Source organism: Schistocerca americana, chromosome 8, assembly GCF_021461395.2.
Source record: "Schistocerca americana isolate TAMUIC-IGC-003095 chromosome 8, iqSchAmer2.1, whole genome shotgun sequence".
Classification (NCBI taxonomy): Eukaryota; Metazoa; Arthropoda; class Insecta; order Orthoptera; family Acrididae; genus Schistocerca; species Schistocerca americana.
In genome coordinates this window covers 383,377,567-383,391,244 of record NC_060126.1, presented here as the reverse complement: position 1 = coordinate 383,391,244, position 13,678 = coordinate 383,377,567, and the positions used below count along the sequence as shown (strand labels likewise).

At 43.5% G+C, this 13,678-nt stretch overlaps 1 protein-coding gene across 1 annotated transcript in view; it reads left to right on the top strand.

The window, feature by feature from the left end:
* Positions 1–429: 429 nt before the first annotated feature.
* LOC124545875 (odorant receptor Or2-like) overlaps positions 430–13,678 on the top strand; it is a 69,650-nt gene continuing 56,401 nt past the window's right edge. Inside the window, exons 1-2 of the mRNA XM_047124835.1 lie at positions 430–471; positions 12,328–12,882. Of these exons, the coding sequence (XP_046980791.1) occupies positions 430–471; positions 12,328–12,882 (597 nt within the window). The remainder of the gene's footprint in view (positions 472–12,327; positions 12,883–13,678) is intronic.

The window sequence follows — 13,678 nt, the reverse complement described above, 5'->3', positions numbered from 1 at the left end:
TGATAAGGTAAGGAATGAGGAGGTTCTACGCAGAATCGGAGAGGAAAGGAATATGTGGAAAACACTGATAATGAGAAGGGACAGGATAATAGGACATCTGCTAAGACATGAGGGAATGACTTCCATGGTACTAGAGGGAGCTGTAGAGGGCAAAAACTGTAGAGGAAGACAGAGATTGGAATACGTCAAGCAAATAATTGAGGACGTAGGTTGCAGGTGCTACTCTGAGATGAAGAGGTTAGCACAGGAAAGGATTTCGTGGCGGGCCGCATCAAACCAGTCAGTAGACTGATGACCAAAAGAAAAAAGTTCTAGGGAACTGATAACCTCAGAAGTTAAGATCCATAGTGCTCAGAGCCATTTGAGCCATTCGAATTACTCTCCCAGTGGCAAGTATTCTAATTAGAAAGAAGGAACGGTGAATGAAGGATGGCCATATCGGAGAAGTTGATGACCAACAAGACCCCCCAGGTTGGTAGACTGACGGCGTGTCAGACGAAAATACGGATCTGGGATTGGCATGTACGGAGTATCCCTAAGAAGCACCGACAAGCATTAGGGACAGTTTCCTTATACCGAAACAAGGAAAAATCGTCTAGTAAATATGTGTTCTGAACTGCATATCTTAAGAGTGGCCATCACTTTTTAATCTTCGATAATATGAAACAGATCTCTCCTACTGCAAGGACTTTCCTTTCCATAGTTTTGGAGGAGGTAGTATGAATCAAGCCAAGAAAAAAAAGGTCAGAGTAAACATGAGCTCTAAATGCATAATTTAAAAGCTATGAGCACTTGTTTAGGGTGAAACGCATCTCTTCTAGTGAGCAAGTGGTGATCTCCCTTACGGCATGCATTTTAAAGCCCATGTTTACCAGTCTTTTTTTAATTGTTTTGGCGTAAGGAATCTGTCCCTAAAGCTTTTTTTTTTTTTTTTTTTTTTTTTTTTTTTTTTTTTTTTTTTTTTTTTTTTTTTTGACAGGGATGGGATGGGGTGGTGTGGGGGGAGACATTCCGTATAGTGGAATCCGTCGTTTTCCACATTCATTGTGACATGTGGTGTCGGACTGTTCTGCAGAAATCAAGCACGTGGAGCTATCTGAAAGTGGAGTTGTACCTAACAGCGAAAAACCTTGCTAATGTATGTGTCCAGTTGCGGTATCTCTGGCAATGAAACGTTATCCAGTGTTTAAATTTATAGACTTCATTGATTTTACCAAAATCTGTATTTAGTGATTTGGCTGCGTACAAAATTTTGGTAATTTATTTTGAAAATATGGAGACTTAGCCGTGCGGGGTAGCCGCGTGGTCGCAGGCGCCTTGTCACGGTCCGAGCGGCTCCAGCCGTCGGAGGTTCGAGTCCTCCTTCGGGCATGGGTGTGTGCGTTGTCCTTAGTGTAAGTTAGTTTAAGTTAGATTAAGTAGTGCGTAAGCTTAGGGACCAATGACCTCAGCAGTTTGGTTCCATAAGACCTTACGCGAAATTTCCAAATTTCCAAAATGGAGACTTGAAGGCCTGCTGTCTTTGCAGTTTTTCCTAAAATGTATTTGTTGTTTAGTCCAGTTTCCTGAAATACTTTTTGTCGGCCTTGTGTGATTCTTTCCAAAACACATTTTTGATGCACCATCTACTTTTATAGTCCATCTCTGATTGCGAATGCTCGTAATATTTTCTCAAATGCCTTGTCTAGAATTTATGAATATCTACTTCACTAAATGTGTCGGTATATTATATATCTGACATGCATGAAGTGTTGAAGAAAGGTTAATCTGTCGATATGATCGAATGTTTCTTGGTAGTCTTTTCTCGTCCTTTATGCTACATCCTCTGAGGACCTTCAATTATAGCCCTTTGCTCAGACAACCATTTAAGGCAACCATGCTGTATTTTACTAGCTGGAATGATAATAAATGTCTTCTGCTGACTTCAACAAAGAGAAACTTATAATAATTTTTGAAAAGTGGCTCTTCAAAGCTAAGGACTGTCGACTAAAATGTTTCCTCTTTATACTTCACTGAAGGGGTAGATATAAGTGTATATCTGTATAGTTTACCTGGCAGCGCCGTTTTAAAAATGTCATTATCATGAGGCACTCATTTGCAAATTTCATGGCTTGCACTCAAAGGAAGCAGCGTCGTTTTTGACAAATATTCCCTTTACCGTCCAATGAATTATTTTGTGTACGAACGACATTTGGTATATCCGTGTCCTTTGGTGTAGTCTGTTATTTACTTTCTCCTTAGAATAGTTCCTATTGAAGATTTTATACGTACACGGTACGGTGAACATCTCGCGTTTAGGTGAGACTCGCATGCTATTTTAAATACCAAAATTTCTTTCACTGTAAAAGTAAACGACGTGGTTAATTGGAAGAGCCTTTGTGTATTCCGTGGTCATTCTAGATTCTCTTTATTATGAAGGAAGAAAAATCACTAAAAGGAAGAGCGGCGTGGTAAGCAGGAACATTTTTGTTTTTACAATATTCATGCCCCCGTTTTCGTGCTAGGAAGTGGGCAGGTAACGCTAGGTGAGCTGTTAGCAGCACTGTCAAACCCAGACGCCACTGGGCCGTCGTTGGAGCAGGAACGACTTACTCAGGAGGAAGTTGTCCTCATCTTACGCTTCTCTTCAGTATGTTAACAAAGGTAGCTTCTCAATGTTTCATTTTTTTTTTTTGGTATTATTTCATTGTAGAAAGCGAATTATAAAATGAATAGCTGCTTAAGGAACAGTAGCCTTTTTAGAACTACTCATCGTCCTCTATATAAAAGTTGATACAAAAGACTAATTTCGCACGCAGCCGGAAAATTTTAGTTGTATCGTCTTACTGGTGGTAATATGAAAATGGCCAAAAGATTTAAGGGCATGGCAATGTTTATTTGTTGATTTATTTATGCCGGCGCCGTCTGGGCCTTTGGGTCATACCTTAACAGCTAACCAGGCTTTCTTCATATCTTACATTCCATGCCTTCAGACGCATAAAAGTGGTCTTACATTTGATCGGTAATCAAACACTTAGAAATAGTTTTGACACAAATAATGGAAACAGGAATATCTACAGCAGAATTCGTTCGTGAAAAGTACAATGATAGAAACACATTACAGGTAGGTAGATTTAAAACTGTGGACTCTGTTAGAAATGGATGTGAAAATGAATGGCAGAGAGAGGGGAAAGAGGTAGGTGATAGGAAGAAAGTAAAGTATAAACGGGAAAAGAAAGTGACGTGACCGACTGAGAAACGTAAAGAAGTGCAAACGGGAGAAAATGAGAGTGTTTACTTTACGGTTTGACAGATACATATGTCAATTTTTTGATATAATGTTGTCAGGTTTACAAAATGAAATGCTTCAGCTGCTTCTTAAATGAAAGATCCCATTGAATTGCGCGTAGAGTGCAGGATAGCGTGCATGAGACAGCAGCAATGTAGAGCAGTTAATTTAATTATGCAATATTTGTATTGCGGTGTACGTTTATCGTTTAAGTTGAGTTTGCATAAATATTGTTAGCTGATCGTGATTCTAAGACTTTGGATACTGGGGTAATATGCTAAACGCCCGATAATAAGAACATGGTTGTGGGTTTTATTTGTAAGGGACAGGTCGGACTATCCTTCGCTTCTCTTCAGTTGAGTATGTCGTACCGTGTTCACTAGGGAAAAATTAAATACATCAGTCGAAAATGGCAGTAGGCTAACGGAGACATTGTTGTTCATGGCAATGCCGATACCAACGTTCCCTATCAATTCGGAAGAGATCATCGTCGTTGCTTTAATTGTTTCATTTATTGTAACATGCTTTTGGTGATGATTACTTTTAGATATTTGTTCTAAAGCCACTTGTTAGCAACAATTCATTGCAACATGTGGGGTAACTGAACTTGAAAGAAATTCATTCAGTTCCTCGGATGAGAGCTGAATAACTGTCACTATTTTTTTGTTTCCGACGCCCACGCTACGGAGATTGCTCGACAGAACCGCAGTGTTACACAGGACGAGTGTGCCTGGCATTAGCCTAGCTAATGTACTGCTGTACTCTGTTTAGAAACTTTCTGCATTCTTCGTAAAGTCTAGAATTCAGATCAAGCTACCAATGTCTGTGTGCACTATCCATGCTACTCATCATTATAGATACGTTAGCTGTCGGCCAAACAGTAGGTGTCTTTCTTAACGGCACTGTTAACAAAGGTTCATGTTTAACGTAGAAACATGTGAGTTCATAACTAAGTTCATCTTTTATGTCATCTATTGTGGCCTCACATAGTATTGGATGCCATTGTTTTTCTGAAACATTCGCGATTAGAGCGTCGCGATCTGTGTGTTTAGCGTTCCTGGAAGTTGCATGATGCGTTTCAACTTTTTGATTGTCATGAGCTGAGAGCGCAGGACAGTTTATAATAGATCTCTTTTACTTTATCGTTGGGGCTTGAGCAATAAAAATGTGATTGTGCGCCGTATGGTGAAGTTTTTTAATAAAAGAACGGTTATGGTGTTACTAACAAACAATCTCCTCAAGTTCATTCTGGAGTTTGTAATGCTGTCGCAGGGATTTACTATTTAATTACTCTCTTTAATTAGGAAAAATAAACGTCAACAGCAGACTCCGAACGTCGTGCTCCACTAAAAACATTAAGTACAAGCATTAATAATATTTTACTTTTACATGCATAAAATGTGAAATTGAAATTAGAAAGATGGAATGTTGATGGAAGTATCGCTAACGATGTAAAATCCTGAAGTACTGGCTTGCGTAGCGACAGTGTCGCATAACAGTAATAATAAGAAATAAGCACTGCTCAGCTCATACTAACCTACATACAAATTACTAAACATAGATTAAACAACAACAATATTCGTAAAAATGGTATCGTGCGGCTAGAAAAACATACCTTATTACTGTAGTGTCTCGTGTATTATATGTATATATAAAGATTTTCGTGAACTAACTTTAGTGCCAAGTTAATAATTCTGTGAACTTAACATCCTCAAATAATTGCTGCCACTGTTTTTTGATGATAGGTTGCAGAATAAATTACTGAAGTAATTTCGTTAAATATATTGCAATGAATTTACATCTAAATAAGTATGGAAATAGTAATTGATAACCTGCAACAGTTAAAACTACATTTATGACTCTAGGCTGGATGTTACTTGCATGATTTAGTGTATAAGTACGGTAACTTTGAATCTCTGGCTCATAGTAATGGACAATAATAACGAAAAAAGTTTCCAGGTTCCCCGAGAACATAATCTTAAGAACATACGGTAAAAATTTCGACGATTTTCCATGAAAATAAATTATAGGTTCAAATGTTTCAAATGGCTCTGAGCACTATGGGACTTAACATCGGAGGTCATCAGTCTCCTAGAACTTAGAACTACTTACACCTAACTAACCTAAGGACACCACACACATCCACGCCCGAGGCAGGATTCGAACCTGCGACCGTAGCGGTCGCGCGGTTCCAAACTGAAGCGCCTAGAACCGCTCGGCCACTACGGCCGGCTAATTTATAGGAGTGGCCATCCCTACAATAGGTACTTTTGGTACCCAAAGATCATGGTTTTTAGAGGTTTTCTCGGGAACTGCCCAAGAACAAATGGTGTTTTTACAAGTTGTCTAAGAGTCACCCTAAACCACATCTAATGCAAAAAGAACCAAGCGATCCGCTGAATTATCCTAGCCTGGAGTAAGTGTGTAATGTTTAAACTTTGTCCTGTACTGCAGGACAACTTTTTGTTCCGATAGGTATACAAATGTCTGCTTGACCAATGGCTGTCCAGAACACTGGACCTCTTATTTCTGTGAAGAATACATCCCGAGATATGGCTCTATCAAAAATAACATTCTGGCACCCGTCTTTTTGGAACATACTGGTACCGTGCACTGTCGTACATGCACCAAGTTGAAACTCGCAACGGCCAGTGTGTTGTCACCCATGAAGAGCTCCTGTGAAGGTTATTTTGACCAGTCTTGAAGTTAGCCTTGTTACTGCGAGCCCACAGCGTGCCAGATGAGGTTCTGCATACTTTCACTCAAAAATTCTTCAGGCCTTTTACGTGTTAGCGAGCATATATCATGCGATGCCATTTATGATACCAATCAACAGTGCGGTACCGTGCTGAATTTGGGTTGTGCCTTTTTGCTTGCTTCCATGACTTTTCGAGACATCTGTAATTACAGTGCTTTTACAACTGCACACCTTTGATGTTTGGTGAAGAGTACTTCTGGTGTCACTACCAGTTTCCTTCTTCTCTGCGAGGGAAGAGCGACTGTTGATAGACCTCCATTTGAATCGCAATTTCTCGAATTTCCTCGTCGTCGCCATTTCGAGAGGCATATGTGGGATGAAGGTACGCTCTTTTGTTGTTTCAAGAGTAATCTGTTGTGAAGCCGTCGTACAACTGTCTCACGGGTCAGTACTGAGAATGTTACACCACCAGCTATTAAATGCGTGATATTTTTACCACTGTATATTCAGGGACTACGTTATCCAAGGAATGCAATGCGACAGCGTGATACATGAGTAGAATGTCGAAAGAACATTTCTATGCCAAATATAGCGATCTACACATTGGAAAGCTGCCACCAATGTATTAGAACTAGTGGCGTTAGGTTTAATGATTTCCGTTGGTCATGCATGCACACGTTGCAACATAGGTGCATCGGTTTTAGAATTTGTTAGGACTTGACACATAATTGACTTTTACTTTAATTTGGCATACAACGTTCATAGATTTTATAATGAACTTGGTTGAAAGCGGCTGCTTTAGTCTGCACCTGTACATTGAGAATATAACATGTAAAGATGCTATGTCCTAGGAAGAGTTTTGTGTTTCACAGTGCATGTTTACTGCTCGGTTTTTACGTTTGATGGTACCTTATGGCACAGAAGATTTAAAGTATGTTATGCAGCAAAACGATGTAAATATCTTTATATGTTCGTCAATAAGTGTAGTACTGCGTTGTATTTATTGGTTCCCTTGTTTTATTGCACTTGATGATGCGATAATGTTGCCTCGAAACAACTTGTGCTAAAAATTTCACGCATTTGACAACTGATGGCGTATCGTAAGCACTATCTTGTCAACAGTAACCTTACAAGTGATATGCAACACCTCTTCTGTAACGACTGCCAGTGCGTTCTCTCTCTCTCTCTCTCTCTCTGTCTCTCTCAATCTCTCCCTTTATTTGGCCTTTGTTAGCTAACGGACATTTAGCGAACTAAACCCTAAATAATTGACATGCAATATAAAAGATAAATTGATAACATGATACGAGTGCATACAGATACAAGTTTAACAGAGGTCTTAAGAAACCTGCTGTTGACTGATACGTTCTGGTAATTTAAAGAAAAAAATGGAAATACAATACAACAGTACTAACGGTTAACAATGGTGCTGTGGCCTACAAAACAAATAAAAATGAAAGTACACACTTAACAAATGTTTTTGCCTGGGTATGCATTTCTTCGATTCTTTTATTACTCCACCTCCTTCTTCACCTATCTGTCCATCTCCTCCTCCGCCCTCTCTCTGTCAACCAGCTCCCCCGCCCCTTTTGTCCATCTGATCCTTCCCCCTCTGTCCACCACCTCCTCCCCCATTTACTTCCATCTCCTCCTTCCCCTTTCATTGTCAATCTCCTACCAACTCTTTCTGTCGATTTACTCATACATCTCTTTCTGTCTATCTTCTCCTCACCCTTTTCCTGTACAGCATCTCCCCTTTCAGTGTCCATCTCCTCCTCTCCCCTCTCTCTGACTATCTTCTCCTCTTTTTCTGTCCATCTCCACTCCCATCTCTCTGCCCATCTCCTCCTCTTCCCTTGTTATGCCTATATTCTCCGCCCCTATCCCTGGCCGTACCATTCTCCTCCTATTTGTGCCCAACTCCTCCTTCCCCCTCTCTATCTGTCCATCTGCTCGTCCTCCCTTTTCTCTCCACATTAATTCACTCACACCTATTGGAGGCTGGTAGTTCTTACCCCTACAATATTTCTTTCCAGATTGCAACGAATATGTGTATGAAATTTGACTAAATTTTCCCAGGAGTTTAGGATAAGCTTTTTAGCTGTGGCTTTGCGCATACGCAAGTGTCATGTATGTTTCAGAAATATTTCGTCTATTTTACATATATTTCTGCACAAATTTCAGATTTATGTCTTGTGAATTTCACCCTTCAGTTTCATATTCGCGCAGCTTAATATTTATGACGTCGTATCTCCTGAACTACGTGCTGCATAATGATATAATTTTGCAGGAGCATCCAGTGGTATATGCGCCTACAGTCTGCAGAATCTGTTGTGAAAAGAGACTGCAGTAAAAAAGTAATGAATTAAAATGTCATGTGTAAAGTCCAGTTTTCATGCACCTCAGTCATCATGAGGTCATATCTCCTGAACTTTTTGTGGTACAGTGGTATATTTTTGTAGGTACATTCGGCGGCAGACGCGGATAATGTCTGTGAGAAGTGTTGCTAATAGAATTAGTAGCTAGGACGTAATAAATTTAATAGTCTGGCATGATGCGGTAGTTTCTCACGTATTAATGTTAATAATGTCATATCTTCTCATTCCAGTATCGTACAATGACGCAATTTTCCTGGTACACTCATTGGTATATGAAAATACATCCTGGAAAGTGCCACGAATACAGTTAGTAGTATGGAGGTAATAAAACTTAATGCAGTTTCGTGGAAACTAGTAATCATTGCGTATTTTTATCCGATCTGGGCGAATAAACATCTGTAATAAGAGCAACCGTATACATACGTATGTACATCCTCTTTTATAATACACTAGCGGCCATTAAAATTGCTACACCAAGAAGAAATGATGATGATAACCGGGTATTCATTGGACAAATATACACTCCTGGAAATGGAAAAAAGAACACATTGACACCGGTGTGTCAGACCCACCACACTTGCTCCGGACACTGCGAGAGGGCTGTACAAGCAATGATCACACGCACGGCACAGCGGACACACCAGGAACCGCGGTGTTGGCCGTCGAATGGCGCTAGCTGCGCAGCATTTGTGCACCGCCGCCGTCAGTGTCAGCCAGTTTGCCGTGGCATACGGAGCTTCATCGCAGTCTTTAACACTGGTAGCATGCCGCGACAGCGTGGACGTAAACCGTATGTGCAGTTGACGGACTTTGAGCGAGGGCGTATAGTGGGCATGCGGGAGGCCGGGTGGACGTACCGCCGAATTGCTCAACACGTGGGGCGTGAGGTCTCCACAGTACATCGATGTTGTCGCCAGTGGTCGGCGGAAGGTGCACGTGCCCGTCGACCTGGGACCGGACCGCAGCGACGCACGGATGCACGCCAAGACCGTAGGATCCTACGCAGTGCCGTAGGGGACCGCACCGCCACTTCCCAGCAAATTAGGGACACTGTTGCTCCTGGGGTATCGGCGAGGACCATTCGCAACCGTCTCCATGAAGCTGGGCTACGGTCCCGCACACCGTTAGGCCGTCTTCCGCTCACGCCCCAACATCGTGCAGCCCGCCTCCAGTGGTGTCGCGACAGGCGTGAATGGAGGGACGAATGGAGACGTGTCGTCTTCAGCGATGAGAGTCGCTTCTGCCTTGGTGCCAATGATGGTCGTATGCGTGTTTGGCGCCGTGCAGGTGAGCGCCACAATCAGGACTGCATACGACCGAGGCACACAGGGCCAACACCCGGCATCATGATGTGGGGAGCGATCTCCTACACTGGCCGTACACCACTGGTGATCGTCGAGGGGACACTGAATAGTGCACGGTACATCCAAACCGTCATCGAACCCATCGTTCTACCTTCCTAGACCGGAAAGGGAACTTGCTGTTCCAACAGGACAATGCACGTCCGCATGTATCCCGTGCCACCCAACGTGCTCTAGAAGGTGTAAGTCAACTACCCTGGCCAGCAAGATCTCCGGATCTGACCCCCATTGAGCATGTTTGGGACTGGATGAAGCGTCGTCTCACGCGGTCTGCACGTCCAGCACGAACGCTGGTCCAACTGAGGCGCCAGGTGGAAATGGCATGGCAAGCCGTTCCACAGGACTACATCCAGCATCTCTACGATCGTCTCCATGGGAGAATAGCAGCCTGCATTGCTGCGAAAGGTGGATATACACTGTACTAGTGCCGACATTGTGCATGCTCTGTTGCCTGTGTCTATGTGCCTGTGGTTCTGTCAGTGTGATCATGTGATATATCTGACCCCAGGAATGTGTCAATAAAGTTTCCCCTTCCTGGGACAATGAATTCACGATGTTCTTATTTCAATTTCCAGGAGTGTATTATACTAGAACTGACATGTGACTACATTTTCATGCAATTTGGGTGCATAGATCCTGAGAAATCAGTACCCAGAACAACCACCTCTGGCCGTAATTACGGCCTTGATACGCCAGGGCATTGAGTCAAACAGAGCTTGGATGGCGTGTACAGGTACAGCTGCCCATGCAGCATCAACACGACACCACAGTTCATCAAGAGTAGTGACTGGCGTATTGTGACGAACCAGTTGCTCGGCCACCATTTACCAGACGTTTTCAATTGGTGAGAGATCTGGAGAACGTGCTGGCCAGGGCAGCAGTCGACATTTTCTGTATCAAAAGGCCCGTACAGGACCTGCAACATGCGGTCATCCATTATCTTGCTGAAATGTAAGGTTTCGCAGGGATCGAATGAAGGGTAGAGCCACGGGTCGTAACACATCTGAAATGTAACGTCCACTGTTCAAATTGCCGTCAATGCGAACAAGAGTTGACCGAGACGTGTAACCAATGGCACCGCATACCATCACGCCGGGTGATACGCCAGTAAGGCGATGACGAATACACGCTTCCAATGTGCGTTCACCGCGGTGTCGCCAAACATGGATGCGACCATCATGATGCTGTAAACAGAACCTGGATTCATTCGATAAAATGACTTTTGCCATTCGTGCACCCAGGCTCGTCATTGAGTACACCATCGCAGGCGCAACTGTCTGTGATGCAGCGTCAAGGGTAAACGCAGCCTTGGTCTCCGAGCTGATAGTCCACGCTGCTGCAAACGTCGTCGAACTGTTCGTGCAGATGGTTGTTGTCTTACAAACGACCCCATCTGTTGACTCAGGGATCGAGACGTGGCTGCACGATCCGTTACAGCTATGCGGATAACATGACTGTCATCTCGACTGCTAGTGACACGAGGCCGTCGGGATCCAGCACGGAGTTCCATATTACCCTGGTGAACCCACCGATTCCACATTCTGCTAATAGGCATTGGATTTCGATCAACGGGAGCAGCAACGTCGCGATACGATAAACCGCAATCGCGATAGGCTACAATCCGACCTTTATCAAAGTCGGAAAAGTGATGGTACGCATTTCTCCTCCTTAGACGAGGCATTACAACAACGTTTCACCCGGCATCGCCGGTCAACTGCTGTTTGTGTAAGAGAAATCGGTTGGAAACTTTCCTCATGTCAGCACGTTGTATGTGTCGCCACTGGCGCCAACCTTGTGTGAATGCGCTGAAAAGCTAATCATTTGCATATCACAGCATCTTCTTCGTGTCGGTTAAATTTCGCGTCTGTAGCACGTCATCTTCGTGGTGTAGCAATTTTAATGGCCAGTAGTGTATTTCTGCACAAATTTCAGATTAATGTCTTGTGAATTTCACCCTGCAGTTTCATTTTCACGCAGCCTAATGTTTATGACGTCCTATCTCCTGGACTATGTGTTGCATTATGATATAATTTTGCAGGAGGATCCAGTGGCATATGTGCCTACAGTCTGCAGAATCTGTTGTGAAGATAGACTGCAGTAAAAAATTAATTAATTAAAACGTCATGTGTGAAGCCCAGTCTTCATGCACCTCAGTCTTTATGATGTCATATCTCCTGAACTTTGTGTGGTACAGTGGTACATTTTTGTACACATTCGGCAGACGTGGATAATGTCTCTGAGAAGTGTTTCGAATAGAATTAGTAGCTAGGATGTAATAAATTTAAAAGTCTGGCATTATGCGGTAGTTTCTCACGTATTAATGTTTATGATGTCATATCTCCTCATTTCAGTATCGTACAATGACGCAATTTTCCTGGTACATTCAGTGGTATGAGAAAATACAGCCTGCAAAGTCTGCCACGAATACAGTTAGCAGTATGGAAGCAATAAAGCGTATTGCTGTACAAATGACCTGAAATGGCGATTTCATTTCGCCGAAACTAGTAATCATTGTGTATTTTTATCCGATCTGGGCGAATAAACGTCTGTAATAAGAGCAACCGTGTACATACGTATGTACATCCACTTTTATAATATGTACGGATTCCGTTTGCTTGTCAGGTGAAAAGCGGCCGGCAGCGTGGGCAGAGTCTAGTGCGCGATGAGTCGGCAACTTTCACCTGGAGCGAGACGGCGGGCTCTCTGCTGAAGGTGAACATCCGAATACTGTGCTTCTGCGGCGCGTGGCCGCTGTCCGACTCCGCCCTGGCCTACGCCTACGTCGGCGCCGTGCTGCTGGTGAGCCTCGCCAATATGGCCGAGGCCGCCCTGGGCATCGCCTTCGGACAGGCCAGCATGGACGAGATCACGTTCGTGCTGCCCAACACGCTGACCACGGCCTGCGGCGTCGCCAAGCTGGCCTTCTTCCTGAGCGACCGCCGGCGCTACTTCGCCCTGGTGCGGCGCACGGACCGCCTGGCGGCCCCACAGGAGTGGCTGGCGGCGGGGGCGGCGGGGGCGGCCGAGGCCGTGGGCCGCCGAGTGCGCGCCTTCGCGCTCTTCCTGGTCGCACTCGTCTGCGTCCAGGCCGTCGTCTGGTTCCCCATGCCGCTCATCGCCAGCCCGGGAGAGAAGAAACTGCCGTTCGGGCAGCTACCCTGGAGCAACTACACACAGGTCAGTTTGATACAGGGCGTCTGTGCCACTAAACGGACGAATCTACAACCCAACACCAATTGTAGGCTAAAATTCAGTGATACAGTCTCCTCGATCGCAGCAGATATTTTAGTTGGGAGTCGGTTTCGGTCTATAATTTAGAGTATCTTCAGACCCTAAGCACGATGATGGTAGCTGGTGGCAGTGGAGGAGCAAGATCCGTAAGAAGACGGTGTACTGTTTCTCCTGGGTGGACTGGGGTTAAAAAAAATGTAAACTTAATATTACGATAAATTTTATAAGTGATCGACAAGTACGCCAAAGAAGAAGACATGGAACTACAATGGATATGTTATTGCATGGACTCTTGCGCTTCTATGCATGAACTATCTTTCCTTTGTCATTCGCTTATCTTATCTGCTTGGATACGGACCTAAGAGGACGTTCTTGTGTAAAGCTCATCTTGCTGTACCAGCTGATAATGTAAGTTGTACTTAAAACCCGAAAAATATAATGGTTATTTTGTCAAAAGAATTTGTGTATGTGGTCAATCGGTTGTGAGTCTGATACCTACACTGCGTTAAGTAGATATGGGTTTAAACAAAGAATTTTCATTGTTAGGCGCCATCTTAGAAAAATCTTTAACATTTTTCTTTTTAGCTCAACCACGGGATGTGCCGTCGGTTAGGACAATTAACTTTATTTTAGATCCCACGAGACCGGACGGAGCTACTAATAATTTAACAATTTTATTTGTAGATTTTCTTTATATCACGAGAGAACATCCCAGGCAGAAAAGGTCTGGTCACAGGATTCC